Source organism: Ixodes scapularis, unplaced genomic scaffold (assembly GCF_016920785.2).
Source record: "Ixodes scapularis isolate PalLabHiFi unplaced genomic scaffold, ASM1692078v2 PGA_scaffold6__148_contigs__length_123643588, whole genome shotgun sequence".
Lineage (NCBI taxonomy): Eukaryota > Metazoa > Arthropoda > Arachnida > Ixodida > Ixodidae > Ixodes > Ixodes scapularis.
In genome coordinates, this window is record NW_024609881.1 from 23,366,442 (window position 1) to 23,388,401 (window position 21,960).

At 46.6% G+C, this 21,960-nt stretch overlaps 1 protein-coding gene across 1 annotated transcript; it reads left to right on the forward strand.

The window, feature by feature from the left end:
* Window positions 1-896: 896 nt before the first annotated feature.
* Window positions 897-6,459, forward strand: LOC120846075. The gene is made up of 3 exons (XM_042294386.1): window positions 897-1,120; window positions 1,183-1,398; window positions 6,301-6,459. Exons 1-3 carry the CDS (start codon window positions 897-899, stop codon window positions 6,314-6,316), a joined length of 456 nt encoding a protein of 151 aa, XP_042150320.1. The 3' UTR covers window positions 6,317-6,459.
* Window positions 6,460-21,960: the final 15,501 nt, after the last annotated feature.

Below are 21,960 nucleotides of genomic sequence, written 5' to 3' on the forward strand. Positions count from 1 at the left end.
GAGATGGGGGCTATTCCACAAGACAATTCAAATAATGTATTAAGTAAGAGTAATATTTACTCCACCTATCCGCGTTTATGTGCCAAATGATAGCAGTCACCGAAAAAGTCGGATTCAAAAATAAGACTGCCATATATAGAGCTAGTGGGAACTTGGCGTACGTAGAGGGACGAGGGGGCCCGGTGTTGCTGCGTTGTTGCTGTTGTGTGCGTGGTTGATCTGCGTGTGTTCCGTGTATTCTGTATGTTCAGTGATGTATGTGCATCTCTACCATGTAGCGTTCGAAAGTCGGCCAAAACCTAAACAAAGAAAAAAAAAAAACAACGCCTCTCCGACTTTTTTTTTCTGGCCGTTTTGAGCGCCATCTGTTGTAATCTGTATCACTTACACGAGGGAGGAAGTTTCCTCCATTGAGAGAAAAGGTGGCAATTTTCCTCCCTTCTTAGGAGAGCAAATTTCCTCCCCGTTTTGTAGGAGGAAATTTCCTCCCTTTATAGAGCAATATAAGGGACACGCGAGTCCCTCCTTTAAAGGGGCCCTCCGGAGCGTTCTGCGATGGTCTATATATGGCGGTAACTCAATCTATGGGTCCTAAGGATCCTAAATATCGTAAAATTACAGTCATGCGCGGCGGATTTCCCTATTAAAATTGCTATCAAAGTCCCCGGCACGCCCCCCTTTCTGAGATGACCCCGGAAAACGGGAGGGGCATCTCTTTACGCATCAGCGAATGGCAATCGAAGGATTCCAGTGTCACTGCGCGTCACCGACCGCCGACCCGCGGAGGAATCTCTCCAACACGCGGACCCGCGCGGACCGTCGTCAAGGGGCCCGGACCAAAGTTGCCCGAACTTTGTGCTCAGCATTCGTCGTTCGTCGCATCGCACGGTCGCGCTATGGACCTTTCGGACCTAACGTCTCTAGAGCTCGAAATCCTGGAACGGACAGCTGACATGGGTGCCATATCCTATGATTCGACCCCGATGCGCGACGTCGACGAACGCAGCGCCGCGGGCACCGACTGTGGCAACGACGAACGGCCGCGCCGCGGTGAAGCGAGTCCGCAAGAGCTGGAAGACGCACCCGACGATGGAACCGGGCGGCTTGGGAACACGGACTGGTACGTGGTGCGCTCCATTATACCCCGCTTTAATGGGTAATTGATGCGTGTTTTCTGCGAAGGTGTCTATGTGGTTCCTGCGCGCCGATGGAGACCGTCGTCGAGTGCGTCTGCTGCCGCGAATACCCGGCCGTCGCACGGAAGCAGCAGGGCCGGCAGGGCTGCGTAACGGGCCACCCGGACTTCGAGGCCCTGTGCCTCAACCCTGAGGTGTTGAGGTTGGCCTACCTCAACATGCGGCACTACGGGCAGCAAGGGATGGGCGCAAGTGCCAGCGAGTGAGTACGATGTCATGCTTTGCGCGTGAGCAAACTCACCATGTCTCGGTGAGGACCGTGCCCTCGGCAACTACGTTCACTGTCCGATTCACAGCGTACATACGTACTTGTAATAACTTGTTGTTAGGCTAGATGAACGTTTAGCACCATCCTGGGAAGCGGTCGATGAATTGTTTGTGTTGCCGATAGTGAAATTAATCATAACCCCCACTGTCCAGGCGCAATATAGCGCTCCAGGGAGGCTTTCAAGAGACTAAATGAGAAGCAGCCTGCCTAGTTACCACCCAGTCATTTGTTCAATACAGAAACACGAACACTTCCAACTGCTGTCCCACTATAAACTACACATATTCTTATATGTTCTAAACGAACTGTTCTGATGAGACCGCCCTCTTCGAGTGTTACACTTCTTCCCGTTAGGCCAGATCATGGAGAGCTATTTTTCCTTGCATTTGCGGTTATCAGTTTAGATATGTCATTTTCTTGCTCTGTTTAGATGCAATGTTATGCAACAATAGCACTATGAAATATATGACAGTCACATGGCCTCGTCTCTTGTCGAGACGGCCTCGCCTCGTCGAGAGCAATAGAAGGCGACACCTTGGATGTACATATGCTTTGGCGTTGTCCCCATGCCCAATGCTCCCTTACCTCCCTCTTTTTCACCCTTCTCGACCCTCTGACTAGGCAGGCTGGCTCACCCCCCCCCCCCCCAGCTTCAACTCGTTGATACACTACTGCTCCTACTGGTACAGCATGTCCATGCTGTACCGGGTGAGCACTGGTGGCCCCAATCAAGCACCGGACTATGGTGTAACTAATAAAGGTTCCCTCTCTCTCTCTTTCTCTGTCTCTCAAGAGAGCAGTGGATATCCCACACGTTTGGCTTTGGCGCAAACGACAAAGATAACGCAGTCCGTGTCAGAAACCCAAGTCTGGCTCGCAGCTTGCTCAAATGGTGTCTCTGAACAGAGCCGAATTAGCGCCTGAAGCCCCTCTACAAGCTCGCAGAGAGCAGGTGGCCGCAAAGGCTTGAAAGTCCTACTTTGTCAACGAGAGGCGAAGATTAACTCACTCCCGAGATTGTATTCGTCTCATGCAGTTTCCTTGTTTTTCTGTCTTAGCATAACTCAACAAAAGGTGAAAGCTACTGCCCTTGTGGGCCACTCTGAGCGACGGAGCTAAGCACGTGCCAAGATTCCACAGGAGGAGTACACTAAGACATTACGTTGTCACATGCATTGTTCTTACACGCCCCGATTGGCTTGCTGATGCCGTAGCTTTTGCATTTTCCCAAGTTCGGAAAAACGAAGAATTACTGTTTCCAGATTCTTTCCTGCTAGCTTCATGGACTGGACCAGCACTATACTACAGAACAACACTTTCGAAGCAACAAATAAATAAGCACGAAGTTATGATATTGACGCAGTAATTCGCAACCGTGTTGGGGAAGGATGCTCCAGTCACTTTGTTTCTCAGAGCTAAGAGTTCAGAAAACTGCATACACCTGCTTTATCTTGCATGCACCAATGCCTTGTTGCTATCTTAAAAATGAGCTTAGCTATTGCAGCTAAGTTGATGCTGGGCAATCTTTTTGAGAAGAAACAAACACCAACTGCTTCAAGTGCACTGTCAACGTCGACAGTACAGTTGGCACCTTCAGCTCAGACATCCTCGTCCTTTTACCTGGTCTAGTCTCTGCGTGTGACCTTCAAGCCCATCAAAACAGGGGCCGATATCAAAATGACGAAAATCAAAATGTAAAGGCCAAACATTGAAACGTCGAAAACTAAATTGCCGAACAGCAAAACGCCGAAAGGTGAGAATGCGTACATATCTGATCGCCATATTTGGTACGGTATTGGCAGATGCTAGCTGCACCAGTGTGTTGGAATCATGGAAGTGTCTTCTGCAAAATTAGGAGCATGAAAAATGTGCAAGTTGCGCTCGAAGACGATATCGAGGCAGAATTCAGATTAGAACCTCGCCATCTACCACACAAGAAGCAAAGCATGCGAGAAGAGAGCCTGACAGCCGCTTTGGGCAACTGGGACAAGCTCAACATCTTTAGCTTTCTTTGGGAAATACGCACAAACTATTAGATCATATTCAACAAACAAAGAATTCCTCTGGCAGAACAAATGTTTTTTCCACTTTCTCAATCTAGAACCCTGTAGGTTCGTGTTGAACATAATATTTTGGAATTGTTTGATCTCTGGTACCGGGTGATTCGGCTAATAGAGATTTGGGCGGTTTGTTCTTTCAGCATTTTTTATTTTTGGCATTTCGATAATGCATCCTTTCAATTTTTGGGTGTCCCAAACGAGTGCAATGTTCTCTGGTCAAAACAATCAAAAACTTGAGAACGATGACATAGGCACAGATTGCTGTTGAGTCCATGGATGCCACTACGTCTTTCCTCTAGAAGGCAAGTGGAGACTTATATTCCAACCCTATCGGCAAAAGTCATATTCTTTACTCCAGTATCCAAATTGTCAGAAGGGGCTTTAGACGGTGTTTGCATGCTTTTGGGTCAAGAAACTACACAAAAAGGCAGTCATTGAAGGCTCATTGCTCTGGTTCGTGCACCGTTTACAATGCAACGGCAATGCGAACTAGAAACCTTCCATTCGCCCAGCGATGCAAAGTATCCCCCCTCCCCCCCGCCCCCCCCACACACACCAGCAATGTAAAACACCCCCCTGAAACAAATTTCTGGCTATGCCACTGCAGGCCATGCACTCAAAAAAATAAAAAATTTCCTCCTTCCCATACTATAATTGTCAAGGCAGTGCAGCCATATGGGGGGCGTACCATACTGATTTACGATTTATTTTTCCGCAGATATTGTCCACTTAGGGGTCGGTAGGTGTGTCGACCTCCTCAACGTAGTCCCCCTGGAGATGAACGCACTGGTTCTAGTAGTGTGGCAGCCTTTCCGTTCCGTTCCGGGACCACTCTTTGGGAGTGCTTCGCACCCACGCCTGGACAGCCGCTTCGAGTTCACCAGTGTCCATGAAATAGGGTCCTCATAAGTGGTTTTTTCATGGTGCTGAATGGCTGATGGTCACTGCGGGCTAGGTTGAGGGAGTACGGTGAATGTAGGGATGGGCATTGTCATGCTGCAAGAGCGTACCTGCCGCCCCTTTCCCTGGCAGCTTCTCATGAATCGCGCAATCACCTGAGGGCAGCCACATACGGGGCGATGTTGATGGTGGTGGCCGGTTACATGCAGTCAATGAGCATAATGCCCTCCGTATTCAGAAAGCCACGCGAGGATGTCTTTGCGGACATTGATGACTCGGAGGCATCTGTCCAGGCGTGGGTGAGACACACTTATAAACAGTGCAGTGATGTGATTGCTGCGCCAATTGCGCCAAACTGCACCAAGGGGCTAACTTTGCTACATCCTGCTACATTTCACCGAAATATGGCTAATCCGTGCCAAGCCTGCGCCAAAGAAGCAATTTTGGTCGCCTTTCAAAAACGAAACGAAACTGAGAACCGTAATTGAGCATGCGTAAGCTAGGTCGCACAAGACGCCACCCGACACAAAGTACCCTGTATTAATCGTCTATTTGGTCTGGCATGATTTTTCCCGACGTCTCGCGTTTCGTGCACTCGTCGTCTCAGGGATCTCGTCTCGCGTCTTTTTTTTTTTTTAGCGGTAGACACGGGCGTGTGCGGACTCTCAGACGTTAGTGCATCGGGTGCCAAACATGCCGTCATGCTGTGAGACAAAACCACGCTTTTGCGCGGTGGGAGTTACTTTTTGAGCTGAAGCGCTCGCGCGACGTCGTGTGTTGCCGTCCCCACGTCGCTGCAGATATGGCGCTTACTAGACTGAAACGCATCGACATTCCTGCTCTTGTTTAAATCATACGCTGCTATAAAAATCCCTCTCTAACTCAATGACTGCTTGGCGAAGTTTTGATTACTTAGGTTTTTCCTGGTGGGCTTTCTTTCGAGAGGGACCCCGGTACGTGAAAAATCTGCCGCAAAAGAAAGTTGGTGAAGAGAAGTGAGCTAAAGCAAAGAAGGCAATGTCTGCACGCTGAACCCGCACAGCGTGCTTGTTTGTCTCGAGTTCAGTCGTTGCACGAAGCGCTCTAAGAACTTTTTTGACCTTGATTCGCAGTGTCTTGCATCAATACGCTCAGGTTCTTTTTTTCTGTGTGTTTAGCCTGTACCTCGCCTGCCGGCCTGGCAAGCACAAGTCGCTGGACTGTTTATTGTCGTATGCTGGACAGTTACATTTTGCATACTATTTTGGGAACCATGCAGTTGGCGACGGAGCGCGGAGTGGCATGGTTTCGGTTTCGGTCAAACAGCCGTTGTCTCCGCCCGCGCGACGAAGCACGTGTAACTGCAAGCCTGCCGAAGTTGCCCTTACGTGCATGTGAACATCATAGCAACAAAGGCACCAGCCGGGACGCTTGGAATGCGTTGTTTTACGTTTGCTTACTTTTTTTATAAAAATCTGCCACGTCAAGAATTTTGGCGGTGCCAGAAGAGTCCATGTGCGTATGGCAGCTGCCTAATTTGCTGTGCCAAGAGCTGCACAATAGTTTGTGCTCACTTGATTGTCACAAGGGGGGACGCCACGACAACAGCCACACTTGCATCTGCTCGTTTTCTCTGTCGTAACTTTGCCGGCATCTGACAGCATGACACTTTGGCTCTCGCAACATATTTTGTTGCCACTTTGGGACGGCTTCTGGTCCATGGGAGGTATATAGGGCAGTAAACACCCCAGTCAGAGACATGTCAAGGCGTCCTGCCCTCCAATCCTTCCTAGCTTCGATCCCTTAATCCCCAGATCTAGTTGAAAAGCCAAAATCTCAAGGTGGGGTGATAATTATTGGGTGTCTGGGTCTTGATTTACACTATTTTTGGATGCAGATGCCAGACACCCTGAAGCCGGTGGATGATCATCTCGACATGTTCCTTGTGGTGCCAGCAACACTTGCACCGCTGGTGTGGCATTCTTTGCACGCTATGCTGGGATAGTTTTTTAGGAGTGCCATGTCTGGACAGCTTATTCAGAAGCAGGCTGTCGTCGTCGAGATCAATGCTTTTTTTTTAACAGATGATGTTGCAGTGCCCACATGGGTGAGTATGACAGAAAGGATTCGAGATTGGAATAGGTCACCAAACAGTATCGCATCATTTTTCGTTAAAATATTTTTCTAACAACACTATTCATTGAAATAAACACTGAAATTCAAAGTTTCTCGTGCAAGAATGGGGAGGCCTGGGGGTGCTCATATGTATCCCCACTACTCTGATGATAGTAGTGTCACCTCTAAATCAACACAGCATAATGGAAGACATATCGCAGTCTAAAGCGGGAAAAAATGTTGATATATGTGTCTTGCAGGTGCGTATATGACCAAATAGCAAATGATTGCGGTGCCCTGAGCCCTAAGGTATTCAGGACCAATAAACACATGGGGGTGGTAGCAGCTGTCATGGCAAATGGAAGCTGTCAGAATGACATGTTCGGATATTGACACGGATTGTGTCGGAGAGACATGAAATCACAACTGCTGGAGCCACTCCAGTATTGCATGACCACTTCAGCTCGTATGTTTACACCAAAACTGTTCTGTGCGAGCTTCATAGAACACTCAAGGCCAGGCTGCTATTCTCAAATCCCTAATCACCAGCACCAATGCCAAGCTTCGGCAGTGCCAGCAGCACTTTAGACAATGTTAAATTGGGACGTTCTCTGACGAGTTCACATTCCCTGGCACTTGTGTGCAGGAAACCTTTGCAGTAGGTGTGTGCGAATATTGGTTCAAATTGAATAGTATGTTTGCCATAACCTTCGCGCTGCAAAAGGAAGCCGATGCAACCGGCTCTTTTTGCGCTGTTGATGCTAGAAACGACAGTGCACTATTTGATTCAAACCAATATTTGCACACCACTACTTCACAGGCTTACGAACTGCACTGTTTTTTCCCAAATTAAACAACATCATATGGGGAGCTTTCCACTGTTCTGGATGAATGGCTCCCATTCCCTCTGGCCAGTGCACATAATTTTCATGTGTCCTTCCCAAAACACAGCGATGCAATATTCGTCACCAACACCAATGACAGATATTATCTACAATTATGAACTGGGACCCTGTGAACTTATTTTATGTATCATGACCACGCAACAGATATTCCTTCCTTGTTAATTCCGGTGTATAACTGGTTGTTGTGTCGATTGGAGTTGGAGGTGCGTTAGGAAAACCAAGGCCTATAGTTTTTTTTAACTCTGGAGCATTTAGAATGAATCTACAGCAGTTCACTTCAATTTGGCTTCCATGTCTAGCCCATCCGACATGGACTGCCAAATAGGGATTCTGCTATGTGATAGCTGGAGTGGACGTAACAGAAAAGCAGAGTATGATTACATGCCTAGAGAAATGAAAACAAGTGTAGAATTTGCCAACAGAGTGATAGGCTTTGCTTCTTACATCCAATCTCTGTCATTGTTCCAGGCACTACAGATTTGCAGCCTACAGGCAGTGTGCCCTGTGGCTGTGGAGCCGCTTGGGAAAGAAGAATAGGCGGCCCCTGCCATCCTGTGTGGTCAAGACGATTAGGGGCAGGTACCCTGCTGACGTGTATGCGGGCTACAGGGATGCAGAATAAATTGCGTTGACCTAGAGACCACGCAACCCCCTTCCCTTGTCTCTTCACCCTCCCTGCATGTGTATGAAGTCGCTCGTAGCCATGAACGGAATCCTCTAAATCACATGACCTATTATCTACGATATCACGTGACCATAACTATGATCACATGATCGTAGTCAAACCAAAGCCAGTGCACCTTCGTCACATTCAGTCACATGACGAAGCCGCCTCGGTGGCTCCGAGGCGAGAGTGCCGGCCTACGGATCCCCATGTGGCGGGTTCGAATCCCGGCCGAGGTACGTGCAATCTGATGGAGGTTTATTGCGGAGAAGGCAGCTTGGTAATCGAGCTTTCGATTGCACGTCAAAAGATCCCCAGGTGGTCGAAATTAATCCTCGGTCCTCCGCTGGGGCGTGCCAGATGCCCGTCGTTGGTTTGGCACGTAAAACCCCCAAATTTGATTTGAGTCGCACGACCGGATTGCTTCATTTTCCTCCTAGAATCCAAAGGCTGTCATCAAAACTGCTCAGGCGTGAGAAGTGCTCATTTGGAACACTAACCTAAGCAGTAAAATTTGGCACCCACTAATACCATTTTAAAGTAAAGATAGAAAAAGCACCGATGTCATGTTCGCACTAACAGTGTTGTGCAGTGTACTTCTACTTTCTTCTGGATCTGTTCTTTCAAATGAAAAATCTGCATATAACCTGGAAAAATCTGACTGCATGAAGCTACAAGATGCTTCCCTACATCAGCCGTCTGAGCGTGCCGGTGCGATGAGGCGAAGAAAGGCGAATTGCGATTGCTGCAGTTCTCAGAGGGACGTGGTCGATTGTTCCGAGGGTCTGGATGACGACGTGGCTAACATGACAAACAAATGACGTTCTGCTTGGGTGACTATAGTCCACTTCAATGCAGCGAACGACGGAGAGGAGGTCGCCTCCTCTCCAGCATTCGCTCTACTAAAGTGGAAAGAGGTGGGAGGAGCTTCCACTTCGTTCTTGACCTGTCACCGACTATAGGCATGCTGTAAATTGTTTGACTTTTTTTTATTTAGAATTCATTTCCAACCTACATTTCATTACTGTACTCTCAACATGCGCTCTAGTATAGACTTTTCCAGTCCAAGCCTTCTGCGAAATCCTTTTTTTACTTGGCTGTGGAATGCTTTTTGAGCATGCACAATAGATCCCCTGCATGGAATATTCTATGCCTCCACAGCCTAGTTACCCTGGATTTTTCCTCCCGGTGGTAAATAGGATCTGCTTATATATTTCAGTGAATACTACGATTGTTAGTTTATATTGTCGTTATAATTGGCAAGTATACCCTCACATCATGCAAATACTTTGAGGAAATGGCACAATTTCGGTCGAGTTTTTAGTTAGGCATAGTGCAGTATTCTAGTTACATCGACCCATGTATTGACCTCACAATGCAGAAATCATCCAGGGGATCACAAAATTACTACTACCATCGGCATCACTTGTTTTCAATTATGAAATTATTTCCTTTTGGTCATGCAAATTTCTACACCTTCCAGGTTCTGGTACCGAGAAGTCAAGTTGTTGGAAAATTAATGCAGTTTATTTCAATCGTAAGGTTAGCGAATGTGCCTTACTTATTTGCAAGCAGGTCAATAATGACAGAAGACAAATGCTGCAGACGGGGGGAAAACCGTGGTGTAGACTGGAAAATGCAGCACTGTTTTTAAATTGCCATAAAAAACTTCTATTAATATTTCCAGTGTTATATGCAACCACCCCACTTATGTTATTGCTGCATTACCAGCCTACCTCCTGGATGAAAACCCCATTTATTGGAAACACGGGCGGGCTGCCCCGCCTCGGTGCAGTCTCCACAGCATGTCCGCTCATCAGCACATGAAAAGAAAGATGGATAAAGGCCCATACGCACATTCGCGTTTGAGCGCGCTGCGTTCCGTAGCGGCAAGCGGACGCGTTGCGTTGCGAAGACCGCTTGCGCCAAACTTGTACGCACAGTTGCGTTGACACGCAGTCAACCGCAGTCAAGAGCCAATAAGAACGCGCTATCGTCGCTAGTGGCTCACCAATAGGAAGCGAAATCCAAGGCAACATGGCGGCGCACAGCGACAGCGTCGAAATGTTTCGATCTTGGGGCGATCTCGTAGGCTTCCCCGACGTTTTGTCAAGCTTGCATTAACGCAGCCTTGGAAAATACAGTCCCCACCGCTCCCCAAAACGAAAAAGCAAGCAGTGCGACCGGCGAACCGGATACCTCTCGCAGTCGCCGAGTCGGCCGGGTGCGGCGAGCGAACACGTCACCCCCTCTCCTCTTTCGGCTTCTGATTGGTCGAACGCACCCGAACGCACCGCAACGCTTCGGAAAGTTGAACAAGTCTCTACTTGCTTGCGTCGCGCTACCGAGCGTTGCGGGGAGGCGCGCGTCGCTCCGCAAGCGACCGCGCCTGGCCGCACCCTCTTGGAAAAACGTGCAAGACACAAACCTGCTGCTTGTACAGTTCTGGTATGACACCAACTTAATTTCTTGTTATTATGCATGCAGCTAGTTTGGTTTGGCGTTCTGCATAACTGGAGGTACCGGCACCGCTGTGGCTCCGGGTCTGTCTATACTGGCAGCCAGTTTGCTTGCCGATATGATTTGGTGTGTCTGGTGTGATTTTGCGTCCGATGACGTAGGCGACCGCAATCTTTCCACCAAAACGCTTATACCACAGGACCACCGTAATAACGAAATCATACATGCAGAAAGACGACCGCCATCTTCCACCAAAATGTCCATCGTTTATCACCGGTATCGTTACATACACCAAACATGTCGAAAAAGAACATAAGTCGCGTTTACATGAATGTGACTTAGTCGCATTGAATCCAGTTGCCGCATTCAAAATGCGGTCATGTAAACGGCATAATGCGCAAAGAAAGCGCATCGCATTAAAGTCACGAGACAGAGGTGGATCGAGATGGCGAGTGCGCATTCATTTAGCCCATGTAAACGGAGGTCGCATCGCATTTTGGAACGGGGAGAATTATCGGAAGGCGCTCGCTGCGGGAGCGAGTGAACAGCTGAGAACATGGCGGCGGCCAACCCCGTCGGCGGCGCCGAGAGCGGTCCCGCAATTTTTTTCCCGAGAACAAACGCAAGCTTTTATTGAGATCATAAGTAAGCGGAATATAGCGGAGCTGCTCGGTGAGGGCGGCCCCGTCCAAACCCTTGCGAAGTACGACTTGCGCGTCCGAAGGGGTCACAAAGGCTTCGGTGCAAGCACGAACGACACCGACAGCTCCGAGCACTGTAGAGCACTGCATGGTAGCGCAGAAGGAGCAGCTCCTACCTCGGCACCGTTCCTGGCTGCGCAAGAGCCTCTCGGACTCGGGGTCCGGTTGGTCCGGTCGCGATCGGCGAGGTCTGGCGCGGCGAAACGCGGAGGCTTCCTCAAAGCGTGCGCAAACACGTCGCCTCTCGTTCAGAGTGAACCGGCGGCCTGGCCTGGAGTCCTAACGCCTTGGTTTTGATGCTTCTTCCGTCTCCCAACTTCTTCCACAGCACCGAAGACAGCGGGCACGATCTTTACGTTCACTGAATGCGTCGAAAGGCCTCCACGTGCGATGCACCGGAAAACGTGGTGCGGCTGGTGCCGGAACGGAGCTGCATAACTTCGAGCTTTGAGTCAACGCGCACGGCAACAGACCGATCGTGACACCGAGCCGCGGATACCGCATCGCCGGTCGACAGCGGCAAACGACCCGTTGCTCGAATCGTGGGCCGTGACTCGTACTCGGCCAACTCGGCGTCTCTTCGTGGCCTCTCGCTTCGTCGCAACCAGCCACAAACCCACCAGCGCGCAACCGTAGCGACTGTAGCCGGCGTTGGAGAAAAGCGAAACCGAAACGTAAAGGTTTCGCCCAGTGGCTTCCGCTGCCGCGGCTTTTCTAACTTCGCGGCTTCCACTTCCGGTCGTCGCGGAGATGGCGAACAATGGCGAAGATTGAGCGGTGTTGGCTCGTTTACGGTTTACGGGACAGATGTTTTGCGGTCCGTTTCTACTGCGTCTCTGGTTCTAAACTCGACGTCGCCTCTCATAGTTCAACCACGTGTGGTCAGCCTGCGTCAGCGCGGCCGGCTCGCCTCGTCCAATCGCCGGACCGCCGGCGACTTCCGAGTTCAGCCGTTAGGCCTGGGATCCGAAGGCGTCTGTCTCCGTGAAGTGGTAAGCGAATCTCGTCCCGTTTTCGTTCTACTTTTAAAATACGTTTGGTGCGCTACAGTGTAAGCATGCGTGCCAAGTGTTCGTGACAATTTTGAACTGGAATGATTGTGCTTCATTGCGGTTTGTAATTTACCGAAAATGCAAATCGAGCAATGAACGAGGAGCCATGCTTGAAAACGATGTATGTACGATGTTGACTTCTACCTGGGCGGCTTAAAAAAAAAAGTCAAGAGTGGTTACGATTGGATGCGAGGCTGGTCCCAATGCAATTGAAGCACTTAGAGCGCCTTTCTGAACGGCATGTAAGCTATATAGCGATCAACGAGACGAGCGACGGCAAGAAGCTACGAGTGGCGGCGCCGAGCGACGATTTCTCACTCTCGCTGCTTGCGCCGCTCGGTTCTTGAGCTTCTAGAAAACGTCGCTCATCGCCTTGGTCGCTCGCACCAATCGCTTTCATAATGTGTGTCTGGTCGCGCGGCTGACTTCCGTGTTTATTCAAATAAAAGTCGACCTTTTTTTTTTTTTTCGGAAATCGTGATTAAAGAATTTCGAACTACATTCGCGACCAAATTTTGCGACCCGACCGGAGGCATGGAGCTATCGAATCACCGAGCCGGCGTTGCCGTACAGCCTCGCCGCTTCTTGTTTCAAAAAGCTTTTGGTGCACGAAAACCGAAATGGCCCGTGCGCGCGGTGGCCGGTGCCGCTATCTCGCGCATCTCGGGCGTCGGGTTTCGCCATCGCGCCTCTAGCCACTAGCGTTCCCCTTGCTGGGCAACGGGGAAGGAGAGGAAGGCGATGCGCCATGCACTTCGCCCTCCATCCTCCCAAACGCGCAAAAAAAAAAAAAAGAACGGAGGTTAATTTGGTTTGTTTGAAACGGCTCGGCCAACGCTCGGCTCGCGTGTTGCTCATGGCGACACGGTGGCTTTGCTTGCGTCTTTTGTGGTTTGTCTTTCGTCGCTTTGCACCGTCTTTCGTTTCTTCTTGTCGTCATTTTACAACGGTGTCAGTGAAGTATTGCTGCGAATTCGCGAGGATGTCTACCAACCTGACGAAGCTTCGAACGACGATGACATTTCCAAAGTTCTGACGGTGATAAAGTTTTTGGCATCGCCCCGTGATTTTGCTGAGAGTGATGTAGATAAAGGTTTGTTTCTTTTGCCCAAAATTTCCCCTGTTTGTAAAAATAAAAAAAAAAGGTCGACCTATATTTGAATTATTTTTTTTTATTCTCGGTGGTTCCAACAAATAGCGTTCGACCTATTTTCGAGTAAATACGGTAACTTTAATTTTTATTTCGGGTTCCGTCGGACGTAACGTTAGACACTGCATTACACTTAAGCAAAATAGGGGCTGCTGGTTCATCATATAAACCAACCATGTGTGTTTAATTAAAGCGCATCACTGGCCTAAAAAAAATACTGCCATCCTATAGGAATGTAGCGCTTCAGATAAATTTGTTAATTTTTACTTTTAGTCCCTGCCCCACCAGATACAAGATCTGGCCTAAAGCAGTGTTCCGGATCTCCTTCCAAGACCTCAGGCGGGTCGTCATTCAATCCAGGAGTCGGCGGCGTCTCATGGGCGTGTTGCTGGTGCTTCTTACTGGATGGTGCTACCGAGGGAAAAGTGGTCATGCTTCGGAAAGGCAAGTATGGCCGCCGTAAGTATACATATTGTTTTTAACTTTGCTCGAATCCACTTTTAAGAAATGCACAGTTTGCATGTGTGCATCTCTCAATGCTTCTACAGTCGGCTGTTATTATTTGGAGTGCTCCAACTCTGTCAGCGCTAGTTTCTCTAGATCATGCAAATGGGATGCAACACTACACCACATATGCTCTCGCAACAAACAGTGCTCTGCTGAGGCACTGTGGAATCTACTCTAGCTTTATAATGCAGCACAAAATAGTTGACACCAAGTATAGCTACTTTTGTGACTCCGTTTTACCGAAAGCTCTGCGGAAACAAACTTGCCACCTTATAGGTAGTGCAAAAAACCTCGCATGCCTAACCTGGAGAAGGGCATTTTTTATAGGTCAATTTTTTCTTAAACCAATATACCTTCAGCCTCCTTGAAATGTTAACATCATGTGACACACGGAAGAACAGTAAACCCCTTAATGTTGGCGAACCTTTAATTTTAGCAGCCTTTAATTTTGCGAAATTCAGTGGCTGCGATTATGTCCTCTGTGACCGATTCGAGAAGAAATAGGGGCCACCAAGCTAAGGGGGTTTTACTGTACATCGGAGGAAAGAGGAAGTCACTTTTGTTTGTATGGAAGAGTAAAACCAACAACAACAATCATGGTGTCGACACTTTGTGAGCCTATATGTGTCTATTGAATGTTATCAATTTTGTTTTAGTTTGTTAATCATTGTTGCCTGTACACTGTGGGATGTCGTCTTCAACACGAGCAGTGGTTTTCCTTAGAAGCATTCAGCATTCAGCATGGACGCATGCCGCAGCACAACATAGGTGGTACCGCAGTTTGAAGGATGGCTTGCACAATCTGGGGGAATCACAATTCAATGTTCTACCTCGGGCGTAGACAAGATATGTTCATTCTAAATCATTTTGTCGAGAAATCGGGTATTTGCGACGAATGTACCCGCATCGTTGGAAGGGCCAGACAAGCCTTGTGAGCGCTTCGTTTTCTAGCCTCTCAGTCCTGAACCCACTCACGCACCACAAGTGTCGATGTTCCGATAGGTGGGAGCACTTATTTGGAAAATGGTGAAAGGCAACTGTTATCTTATCAGAATTCTGTATTATAGTCAAAGGTGGACTGCATATTTGCAATACTTTTTCTCACTTAAAAATATGTCATAATAAAAATATGTAGTATAGCCGATGACAAAAAGAGAATGGCTGGGCGTCCTCCAGCACGTGCTTGTGCTTTTCACCCTGCTTTGGACAGATGTGCTCGCTCCAGGCTCATGAGGCGCTGAAACATCATCGAAGGTAGCAGATGGGCTGGTGGTGGAACAACGGAGACTTTTCCCTGCCTTTCTCATGGAGTCAGTGAGCGTGCACTTCTGTACTCTAACTTAGCTTAACCTGCACAGAGCTGAGTAGAATAGGCTTGGCGAGTGCCCTTACTGCATATGCATTTGTACAGCTGAGGCACTTTCTGAATCAAGAACATTGTGTATCTTATTTTCAAAAACACATCATTTTGGGGGTGCAGAAGGAATTCTAAGGCATATATTTGTTTGTATTGTCCTATTACGCATCGACTCCTTCAACTTAATGCAGAGTCGACCCAGCCTTTTTAAAATTTAATGCCTGCCAGGTAATTGTTTTGCATTTAGTTAATATATCAGTTTTCAGTTAGGTATCCCAAGTCATTAGTCGTTGAGGTGCAGTCTCTCTGTAAGTCAGTTATGTTTAACATTTATAAAAATGCTTGTCAAATAATGGCACTGTCGAGGACATGTACTCAGCTCGAACAATCGCTGGGCACAAGCTGGTCGTGTGGTTACAGGCGGCAAACATCCCGGTTGGAACGTCCTCTTTTGCAATGTTGCTGCAGTCTAGGTGAGGGCCCCACTCACAAACGTCTATACTTTGCGTCTCTTTAAGCTGGACCACTTTTTGACACTACAAGCCATTGCAGCAAAAACAGCATGAAGCATGATTATAAGTTCGACGTACCATGGCGTCCAACTAGAAGGTCACATGGCCTGCTTTGTGCACTGAATTTGCAAGGATGGCTTGAAGCTTCTGTCGTGGTTAACTTTAAGCTGAGATAGTTTGGAATAATGCTCTCGGTTTTAGAGTTGCCTGGCATGGTTAACAATTTTGTGATATAGTGCTGCATTGAAAAGTCTGTGCATTCATGACTGTATCACCTTGTGAATGCATACTAGCTATTAAACTCTTCGTTCTGCAGAGACATAAAATGCACTTTGCTTCCAATTGTATCCGCTTCTGTAGCTTCATGGTATGAAGCACCTTATGGCTGCAAGCTCTGACCGATCTTGTTCTGTGGTCTGCGCAGGCCCATTGCAGGGAGTCGCACCGAGAGCCTCACCAGAGTTTCCTGCCCGTGGTCGTTCTAAATTTTTTTGTTGTAGGTATGCGTCCTTTCTGTGTTTCCCTTAATTGTACTCACACGTCTTCTTTTCCTTGTCGCCGATTTGCCTCAAAATTGGTTAAGCACACAAATGGACGCAGTACAACTGTATCGCACATATTTTGTTCAAGGTAACTTTTCTTTGCCAAAGTTGCACATTTTTTAATGAAGGTTTGTCTTTTTTGTTTTTATTTACAAATTTATGTGAGTTTTCATGGGCAACACTAAAACGTTATGCCAGGGGCAAGGACAAGTTCACCGCTCTAACTTGTTCTCAACTGATTGCAAGAAATTTCGTTAACGTCGGGAAACCTCCCTCCAGCGCTTGCTTTGCAGCACGAAAACATATTATACATACGACATACTCTGTTTTTAGACTGCTTGCTCATTCTGCAGGTCTGCCTGCCATAGATGTCGTGCTACTGGATAGCAGACGAATTCGATTGTTTGTTTTACCATTGCTTTTTTTTTAGCCGTTGTCTTAATAGTTCTTGTAAATTTGGAGATTTTCCTAAAAAGCAAGCCAGGAAGAATATTTAGTTTGATTAGGTAGCTGAAAATAATGATTTATGGTACCCCTTAGTAAAATAGATACTGTGTGCTGCTGTTAGTGTCAAGCCCAGATCCCCACTTTTTTGGCATTTTGATCAGAGTAGTACCCATTTTTATTCGTTAGCCTCTTGGTGCGCCAACTAAACTCTGTCTATCCAGACACCTGAACTCTGCTGGTACACTCTACCCTCATGTTCAGCGAGTGTATGAACTGGAGTTGTATCCCCAGTCGACACTCGCTGAGCATGAGGGTAGGAAAATCTTTCCATTGCACCAGAGCCATATATGGGGAGAGTCTGGCAGTCTATGATTTCGCTGCCGTAATGTCTCCCTTCCGAGTGAGCTAATCAGCCCACAGCACAGAGCGAGAGGCGTGAGCGCATGCGCGTGAACTCTAGGCTGCTCCCAGCTGAGCGGGGAGGGCCGCCAATTTCATTCATTCGCCCGCCATGGGATCGATATCCAAATTTCAGTTTTTTCCTTTTATTTGGCAGGCTCTGGCAATAAGATGATATAGTGTTATTCCTCGGTAGCTTAAAAACCTACAGAAAGAAGTTCCTCCATGTTTGAACGCAAACTTTTATTCAGGCAAAAAAAAAAAAAAGAAATAAACCGGTAGCAGACGACGCGTAGCCTTAACAGTACTCCGTGCCGACAGCTTTGCATCAAAATGGCGGTCGTCTCCTCTTTGCTTCTCTGCTGCCTTCTCTCTCTCTCCTTCGGCGCTCTCCTCCCTTTCCTCCTCTCGGGCACCTACGTCGCCACACACACTGGCTAAACTCTCCCACTATATGGCTCTGCATTGCAGTAGTAGTTTTATTTATAGTATTTACAGTTGAATGTGAATATTTGACAGAAATCTCGCAGGTTGCGGTGAAAGAGGGTTAAATAAATGCATTTGATCATTCGCCTTAATTCGGTACCCATCATTTTAAGGCCTACGTGGCCTTGTCCTGGGGGGTGACTATGGCTAAAATAAAAGGATCTATGTGCTGATCACGAAAGAATATGCTAGCCATTCTAATTTAGCTTTGCCAGGTACTTGATTGTGATTTGTTTTTATTTTCAGCTGCTTGGGTGCCTCAAGATCTGGAGATCCTAGTGGCCACAAGCTTGGACTCAATCTTCTTCTGTGGTCCGGCCAGGACCATGGGGGAGGTAATCCCAGCAACAAGAGCATCACAGTATCTCCCTGCCTGTGACTTTCGATCAGCGTCACGACAGGGGAGTCCTCGTGCCACCAGGTGTTAGGTATGCCACTTGAAATAAGCATTCTTCTTACCTATTAATAAAACAATAAAAGCACTAATAAGCCTAAAATGCAAAAAACATTCAAATCTTGGGTTGGATGGAGTTCCAATTACAAAAAGTCGTCTGCAGGCATGATTCACATGTGAACTTAAAGTCCGTGGATGTAGGTTCAACGGTGTCACAGAAATAACTTTCCGCAGATCGCATTGCTCGTGCTATACCCAAACAAATTCTTAAAGTAATCGTTGTGTTACGTTGGTGTCATCAATTTTATGTACCTACCACACCCAGCAGACGGGAGATGTGAAATATAAAAAAAACAGGAACTTGCACATTGTCAGCTCTGCAAAGATTTATATAGTAAACAGAGCATACCACGTTCAACTTAAGAAAACAGTTTAGTGCAGGCCTATATTCATGGTTCACATATGTGTAATTGCACTTCATAATGAAGTGAAAACGGCTTAAGTTGTGGCCCACTACAGGCTTTCTATTAGTGTTAAAAAGTGCTATTGTGTTTTAAGCAGCTCGTACCAAATATTTTCTTGAAATACATAGGTTCATGGAAATTATTATGTAGATGTTTGCAGACAGCCATGGTGAGACCAATCTTTAATGCCAAGTGGTCCACTTATTCAGAGTTGGTTGAGTCTGTAAATATTGTAGGTCGCAAATTAAATTTTTATGGTACGCAATGGACACAATTATCCGTAACGACTAGCTCCGACTAGGGAAACTTTATACGTTTACTATGGCAAGATGGTTTTTCAAAACAAAGTATTTAGTTTATTCAACTCCTGCACTAACCTTGTCTCTAGAAACTTTTTATATTTTTTACGATGCTGAGATAAGATTCTGGAAATAGTTTTTCTAAAGCTACTCTAGATATTTCCAGTTCATCATTTTTCTTGCAAAGCATTCGAGAGAGCCAAACCCTGTAATGTACGGAGGGAACTCACAGAATGATGCTACTGGCAGCTTGAAACATTCGGCACTGTAACAGTAATAATGGCATGTCACTTGTGTAATGCTCATTGTTGCAGATCAAACTGCTTTTTCCGTCTAGTCATTTTCAGTAGACTCATTCAGCGAACTCTCACCCGAGACTGCAGCGCTGGGTTCTGCGAAGTAATTTGAATGAATATAGATGCAACAGGTTTCTTTGAGTGTGCGTCCAACACGTATTCTTCATATTGAATCTGCTAACTGTACTCATGTCTGTGTCCATAATTGTATCCACATTCCAGCTTATAGTTATTTTGACATTTGAGTTTTCTTCAGTACTTTTCTCAACATCTGTGCTTGTTGAGCCATACTCAAGTCCATACATCTTGTCTTTCGCTGTTACATCAATATATAAAACTGTTGATGCCGAGTGAGAATTCAAGGTACCCAATCTGTCGTGCTAGTTAAACAAGAACCAAGAAAAAGCTCTACAAAGGAAATTTGGTTAAAGGAGGCTGTATGGGCATTAGAATAGCACACGCCATGCTAAAAAAAAAATACAAATTCTTGTTAGGTATGCAAGGATGAGAGCGCTGTACCGTTTCAGATGTGTCACAAAAAAAAATTCTGCCATACAGTGCTCTTTATGGAAGTTCAAACTGTTGAATTCGAAGGCTAGAAGTTTTATTCCAGAATATTCCTCACTACAAATGTATTTAGAGATCTGAGCCACCGACTCATACATGACTATGTGGCAAACATTCATTTTCATGCGCATTATAGTTTACAAGGTCTAGTCTGCATTGATTTATTGCTTTCATGCTGAGACGGGGAGGGGTTTCCTGGGCATGAATAAAGAGATAAACATTTCTTGAAATCAAAACATTTGTGAACGGACAAAAGGAAGGATCTGAGAACGGTATCTTAGACTCTCTTTTCTTTTTCTTATTTCTAATGTTCACTTTATTTCACCTGATGCATTTAGTTTTAGTGCAGCTCTTAGCACCCGTTTCCGCGTTTCGCTGTCGGCGTAACCGTCCAACTAAACTTGGCAGGAAATTGAATTAATGTTGCGGTCATGTGATGTTAATATTTCCGCTAAGTCTAGCTGAGAAACTGAATTTTTGTATCGATGACGTGACACAGTCATGCGACGTCAGTTTCCCCGCTACATTTAGCGGGAAAACTGCATTTGTGTTGAGGTCCCATGTGACATCAATTTCTGCGCTAAATTTAGTGGGAAACTTAACCAGCTAAATTTAGTGGGGAAATTTTCCCGCTAAGTTCAGGGAAATTTCCCGCTAAATGGGAGGGAGCAGAAGAGGAGGAGGGGAGGGGGAGGAGGGGCATACCCTCCCATCCTCCTCTTCAAGATCTGTGCTCCAATTTCACGTTACAGAGAATTGTAAACGTCTCATATTTCATCTCATGTTTATTGAACTTTTATATTGCAGGTGCGCTCGTAGCACAAATCTGGGTTGTGCTGATCCTCTACGCACAAGTTAGGAACTCCTGAGTGGCAAGAGTGGGAGTTTGGTCTGACAGCTCAAGGGACACCATTGTTTAGTATTGAATTTTTAATAATCTTCTTTTGAGCAAAGTTAAGCTTTGCTGCATGCAGTTCTTCTAAAAATAAATACCTGCAACCAAATTTACCAAGTCACGACATTTTGCCTCTGCTCTTAGTGCTCCTGGTGAGCCTCGGATAAGAGCTTACTGGTGTGCAAACATCATGCTTGTTTGAAACCACTCACTGATGTAAGACTCGCTGACATCCAGCATTGCAATGAAACGCTGGATGTCCACAAGTCTTTCTTGAACAATGCAAGCGGGGAAGGAACCATACAATCATATCGTATTGGGGGACATTCTACAAAGTGTTTTTTTGTATGTTTTACAGATTTTTTTTAAAAAAGCCGTAAAAGCTACATTTACGCGGTCTGTGCACGTGAGTTATATGGCCAGGGCGGCATAGTATAAAAGGCTAATTTGTAATGATCAGTCGGCTTATTACAGAGATGTGCCAGACTTCTTTCAGAAAACTAGATGGAGGTTCATTCTAGCATAGTTTTATCCCGCGAATCTGAATATCCCGTTCGTTATCCACAAAGATATAACTAAACGTGAGAAAACACAAAAAAACATCCTACCATCAGTGACATCGTAAGAAGACCTTTCTGCCGCCAAGCGCGTGTCGCTAAAGGGCCGCGCGTCCAATTGCAAGTTTTCTAGGTATATTCTCCGGCATTGGCACCAGTCGTGACACATTTTTCTGCCCTCTTAAAAAATAGCATGCGCGTGCATAGCTTTGATAGGCGCTGAAGATGCGTGAACCAAGATTTTGAAAGCTGCTCTTGTGACGTCGCTCTCTAGGGAAGTGCTTTCACAGCGCTTTAAAAATGACTCTATGCAGCCTCGATGAATTAAATTAGCAAATAATTTTGATATTTGAGACTCTGGAGGTCAAATGAAGAAGATTTAAAAGTGTTTTCTCAAATACAAAACCGCTTCAGCCTCTCTTAAGTATAGTATGTTCCTGAAATTTTTAATCAGTCAAAAAAATAGACCCATGGTTCCAATTGGAAACTTGCTAAGCATCATCAAAACGCACTAAATCAATTTTCTTTGTGAAGATATAAGACAGGGGCAGCATTTTATGGTGTTCTAAAAAAATGCACAATTTGGACGCGTTTCCAGACTTCGGTTTCTTACCAGAGCGCATCTTTGCAGCTACGGTCCTGCTGCCCGGTGGCCGCAGTGCGAAGCCGCCCCCTTGAGTCCCTCGTAGGATGGAGGGAAGCATGGCGCACGTGTGTTGCGCGTCTAAGCCCCTGGGGAACAGGACCGTAGGCGCAAATATGAGCTCTGATAAGAAACTGAAACCTAG